The sequence below is a fragment of the Triturus cristatus genome, chromosome 4_2 (assembly GCF_964204655.1).
Source record: "Triturus cristatus chromosome 4_2, aTriCri1.1, whole genome shotgun sequence".
Classification (NCBI taxonomy): Eukaryota; Metazoa; Chordata; class Amphibia; order Caudata; family Salamandridae; genus Triturus; species Triturus cristatus.
Genome location: NC_140586.1, coordinates 190,300,138 through 190,306,137, shown reverse-complemented (window position 1 = coordinate 190,306,137; position 6,000 = coordinate 190,300,138). Strand labels below are relative to the sequence as shown.

At 42.5% G+C, this 6,000-nt stretch overlaps 1 protein-coding gene across 3 annotated transcripts in view; it reads right to left on the bottom strand.

The window, feature by feature from the left end:
- Positions 1-528: 528 nt before the first annotated feature.
- Positions 529-6,000, bottom strand: part of LOC146833341 (CCAAT/enhancer-binding protein gamma-like) — a 162,553-nt gene continuing 157,081 nt past the window's right edge. For all 3 annotated transcript variants that reach the window (XM_085601099.1, XM_085601097.1, XM_085601098.1), the window contains exon 2: positions 529-2,406. In XM_085601099.1, the coding sequence (XP_085457225.1) occupies positions 1,809-2,306 (498 nt within the window). In that variant the 5' untranslated portion in view covers positions 2,307-2,406 and the 3' untranslated portion in view covers positions 529-1,808. The remainder of the gene's footprint in view (positions 2,407-6,000) is intronic.

Here is a 6,000-nt window from a genome sequence, read left to right as displayed (position 1 = left end):
GCTGGCAAAGCATTTACCACCTCACAGTGGGTCATCTATTCACGTACAGCCACACCCGCATACACGTAGAATGAATGATATGAAGGCTACATAATTGGGAATTACTCCATAAAACAGCCACCCGAAACGAAGCAACGGACAAACTTTAAGACCCAACAGAACCAAACAAACGGCCATGCTTATGATGACACTGTCGAGGCATCCAACATGTTTCAAAATGAAATACCCACATTTACACAAACCTTTCCTACTGCTTAGCAATAGGACTCGCATCTAAGCTTTAGGAAGCCTAACTAAATACAATCAGACTACTCTCACTGCGGCCAGCGAGAATCTCAGAACTGTAGACAGTGTCCAGATTCCAGTACTGCTTAGGGACAACAAATGTTGGGAATGGGTTATGGTATATGGATGCATTTGACATAGGATTACATAATATCCCTTCTAGAAAACAGATTGAAAACATGCGCCACAATGCAATGCAACCCCAAAGCATGCAATAAAAAAAATAGCAAGCCAATCCGAAAATGCATAACACAGTTCCAGTTTAAATACAGACTCAAATCAAGCATGCTAAAGCACGCCATGTACTCACAAGACATGCAAAGTAACCCCAAGGTATACAAGGAAATCCTAAAACATGCAACATAATCGTAAATTATTCAAGGTTGTCCCACTTTACTGATCGCAATCAAAGGCAACATGCACATAATGCAATTTCATCCACAGCACAACTCGATTCTTTTTATGTTTTATTTTTCTTTCCTGTGGAATCAAATTCTCAGTGTGTCACTGTTATTTAGAAAATAAAATCAACGTTAAAAAAATAAAGCAACTTTTAAAAAGTCCCACAAACGCCATATTTCTTCCACTTCCGAGACGCCCCCCTCCTAATCACCCATGGGCAGACAACGTCTCTGCTGGCATCTCACAAAATTGTCCAGCCCGCACTTGACAGATGAGGAGGAAACAAAAGCCTCTTTATGGAAATTTACGTTAGAATTCTTGAAGATTTTTTATGTACTATACACTGTACTTCAAGGAGGTTCCTTATCAAGATTCACTCAGATAGAAGTTCAATAGGTATTGTTCTGCAGTGGACTCCTTTGGAAATTCATTGTTACACACCTTCTTACAGTAAGGAGACTGTCTTTTTTGCCTTTGCTATGTGGAGATTTTGGATAGTTGCACTAGTGAGAAAGTTTAATAGGATTAATTATTACAACTTCTCTTCAGAAGTGTTGGCATGTTGGCAGATTTGAAGCGTTGCTATGCCGGGGATGGGTCTGCAGTTCATAGCTCCAGGCTGGACCCTGAGAAATCATGGTTCTTTGTGGAGGCTTCTGAGAAAATGTTAAATTGGTGTTGTTGTGAAGCAGACTCCTTCGGCGATGCATTGTTATAGAGACAACAGTGGGGTCATGAGGCATTGCAGTGCTACGATGAGGTTTTTGAAAGGTAAATTGGTGTTGCTGTGTAGTGGACTACTGCTACGTATTGGCTTCCGATAGACTGGTTTGGTGACTTTTCAGTTTGTATGCTGTGTGGTAGGCTCCTTTGGAGATGCGTTGTTACAGCTGATGTACATTGCTACTCTGAGGGACTGCGGTGCTACCTGGAGGTTTATGAGATCTTCTTTTGAAGATACCTCTGTCCATACATGCTCCATGGAGTAAAATAATCCACAGAGGTATGCATTCTTCAAAAGATTTTTGCAGGCCCATGTTTCTAGTTGGTACTTTGCTGTGAGTGAAGAGTGTTCAAGGGGGCCAAGTCTGTCTAAAATATCCTGTGGTCGAGTACATTAGCTATTGGGCAGCACTCTCTGGGTTAGGTGGTGGGGTCTCCTCCACTCCTGCAGGTGGCACATTGTCGGCTAAGTTGTGGGCATGCTCCAAGAAGAGGTCCTTTAGGACACTCAGCTCCTTGGTCAACAGCTTTATCTTGGCTTCAAGACGCTCGTTCTCCTCTTTGAGCTGGGTGACCCGCTGCAGGGTGTCCTGGGCTTTCTGCTTGCTCTTTAAGCGGCTTTTCTTCACAGCCATGTTGTTGCGCTCACGCCGCTGGCGATACTCGTCGCTGGCCCGATCCATACGAGCACCTTTCTTGCATTGCTTGCTTGGTGCCTGGGCCTTTCCTCCACCACTGCCCCCTCCACTGCTACTACTGCTGCAACCACCACCCCCCATTCCGCCAGGACTGGCAGGCACCAGCTGAGGAGCCTGTTGGACCAGGCCAGGGGGCCCGTGCAGGACACCCAGCCCGTTCTGTTCAGGGGCGCCGTGGGCTGGCGGTGCCTTGCTCATCGGAGCCAGCTCTCCTGATCCCCAATTGTGGCAGTCTGGGCCTCCTGGGAAACAGGATTGATTTCAGTGGGCAAGACACACTTTATATGTTGGATTTAGCCTGCAAGGGAGAGAGGATACGTGTTACAGTCCATCAGGGAGCAGAGCATTCATACATTACAGAACGAGGAGGCACCATGCATTGCTTAAGAACGTTAAGAGGCAAGTATAAATGATAAATCAGCATGGAGCAGTACTTTATGTCCCCACTTTAGTTAATCTCTACACAAATAAGCATTGGCAAAGCCAAAAGGCCTTTCTGTAATGGCTAGCTATTTGCTTTGCGACGGCTGTTTTACTGCCAATGGTATACGTATGCAAGCATCATGACATGCGCGTACAGCTGACAATTTTGTAACAAATTGGAAAAAAAGAGAACCCATTCCATGATGGCTACCACTTGTAACTTCTGACGCATGCATAGCATTGCATATGGGCAATTTTTTATTTGCTGATTAAACAGTGCAGAAGTCCCTATGAGAGTGGTAAATTAACAGTAAAACTGCACTAGAGTGCAAATAAAGAAAGAAATAAGGACACTGGGTAGCACCAAGTAATAAAAAAAAAAAAACACACAGAAGAGCGAGAAGGGAGGTGAAAAATGAGGACAGTGGGAACAAAGGACTAAAAGGAATGTGAAGGCAGAAGGACTGAAACAAGTAGGAAAGAGACAAAAACAAACACATGCACTCCCAAGGAGTGCTAAATGCATATCAAAACAAGTATTGGCAATTTTCATAGGTATGACATTGGCGGTCAGACTTTTGTCTTTTTCCGTGATTGTGAAACTTCTTCATAAGGGAGCCATTAGGCCCTCTCCAATGTAAGAAAAAAATTGCCTTACAGCTAAAGTAGTTTTTGGTCTCAAAAAGCTAAAAGAGAAAAAAAGTAAAACTATTACTTCAACTTGCAACAGACGTAATAAGGCACAAGTAAATATTAACCATAATAGTCCTTGGAAATGAAGGGAATTATTTTGCAGATGTCCTCCTTCTGAAAGAGCAGAATGCTGTCACTCACAGTGAAGTTAGCCAATGCCTTAAGTGGGTTCATCAACTGTCGTATGGTGTATGTTGTGGTGGATGGAAGCAAAATTTGAATGACAGCAAGAGACTAATGAATCAAGAGAGCTGGCTGGAAGCATGAGTATATTGTATATATAATTTTAGTAAAATCAAAAGGCCATTGGCTAGTGCCAGACCTAAAAAGAGCCCTATCTAGTCAGCATTGGAAGAAATCATCCAGTCAAATAACTGAGATAAAAATGCTCATGGGTGGGACAAACACAAGAATAGGGAAGAAAGCTATCAAATAAAAAGCAGACAGATGGATGACAATGCCATCTAATCTTGAGCAAGTATACGAGTATGTACAGGATACAATACGTCTTACCAAAAAAAGTTAATGCTGCCTACAGCAGAGACCTAAAAATAGGGAGCAACAAAGACTGATGCACACAGTCTCAATTTCAGTATATGTATAAAATAAGAAAAGCAATGTGTTCAGCTGCTTTAACCCAGACCATCTACAATTTAGGATCTGAATAATCTTTACTTCTGCTTAATCAAATTCAAGTCCCGAATAGGACCTTTTCGCCTTCAAAGGCTGAGGACAGACAAAACACGTTTCAATTGTGTCTGATGCTTTTTCTTTGGAGTGGATGAATCACAATTCGAAGAAAAAAAATACTGCGTAATAATAACTTCATGCATTTGTTATTTAGTTAACATAATGATTTGCAAACTGTGGGTCTAGCTATTGTTGATACTTGGATTTCTTTCATTCTATTAAACCCCCTCCTCACATGGAGGCGATAAAGTGAATTACCAGATGGTACCTAGTGCTCTGTATGCATTGATTATTATTACCATATTATGCCTGTTAATGTTACCAGAATTAGATATTACCACAAGGAAAACCTTTCATATCCACACCCTTCACTCTGCACAGCGAACCTCCCAGATAAGATAACGTTGAGTCACTGATAAAGCACCAACATTTCCACCTAGGATAAGGCTCTAAAACCATCAACCAGACAGTACGGCATGCTTCATCGTAGGGTTCTCCATCTAACACTGGGGACATGTCCTGTCAGGATTTCCAACCTGCGCTGTTACCGAGTTTGTGATCAGAGTGGTGTCCTGTTAATGCACTAGTTTATCATCCTCTTATACCATTCCCCACTCCCCACCTACACGTTTGAGCTTGTTTGTTTGTACTATTGACAAATTCACTATTAGCCCATATAAAAAATGTGTCAGGTTAGGCTAGCATTCTTTTATTTATGTATACTTGACAGGTGTTTTAAACAATACATCTAAGCAGTAAACCCGATTAATATCTTGGTCACTGAATTTTCGTTTTCAGTTATTAACCTAAACCCCTAAAAACAAGATAGGCACATTTATCAGAACAACTGCAGTAACAGTTTCAATGAGAGTCAATAATGACTGAGTATTCATTCAGCTATCTTGAGTCACTGGATTACGAATTGTAGTTGATACCTCTTCTGTCATACTTTTGTCAATAAACAGTCCTAATTCACATATTCAAAATTCTGTCCGGGAAAAAAGCAAAGTCAGCACTGTTCGCTCTCGGGTTAGGATCCTTGTCTTCTGAAGAGAGAGGTCCTCAAGAGGACTCTTGCATACTCAGAGTGATCCTCCTAGGGAGGATGTGAGCCAGTCAGTTTCTTGTCACTCTTACAGATAGATATAGCTGTCTGTATCCAGACCAAAAAGACACCAATTCAAATGGGTTTGTGGAGTCCTTCCATGACTGGAGGTGCTTTGACCCAAGAAAAAAAGATACCACTCCTACCAAACTATCCAGTTGGGTGGCCTGGGTCAGGCTTTCACTCTGGTTCAGACAACATGGGGGTGTGGGAGGCTGATGCAATGAAAAAGAGGATTGCTTGTATACAATTTATACATGTGTATATGTTTATCCATTCACATCCCTGATCCATCTTACTGATCTTGAACCACATTTGAAATATGCCACTAAGGAATTCTTGATCTGGCAAATGTGGCAGGTTGCCTCACAAAGTAGGGACTTCACAAGCCTCAGGCTGGGGGAAGGGAGAGAAGCACCAGCCAAGCCTCAAAAGCCCAGCAACAGTGTCTTACCCTCAAGCATCCAAAACAACCCCAATGCGGGATGATGAAATCTGCAAGTTCGGCAGCCTGTCGTCCAACTTATCATCACACACACAGTCCTGTTAGAGGACCTCAGTCCACTCAAGGGGTCAGGTGAATATCAGTCCTGAATGGGTGCAGCCCAAGTGTGCGGCCAGCCCACCCCATTTGTAAACTCAGGCTCTTCATTGGTCAATAGGCTTAAGTAGTCCCTCCTAAGTACTGCCTTGTCTCATCTTGTAACCTCCCATAAAGACTGGCCCTCTTAAATGTGTTGTTACCCAGTAGGCTTTAATTACAGGCTCCAAGCACTATTTAAATTGTTTTCACCTGCTTACTGCACAAGCTCTCTTTTAATGCTTTCTTATTTTATGACATGGCACGGCATGCCACGGTGATGGCCACACCTCTGGTTTATTTGCGGATCCAAATCTGGCCTCATGTTATTTTTACTCTTTATTCACTTTTTGTTGTTGTTTTCAAGTGCCCCATGCCGCGCTTGCACATTAATAGAGGCC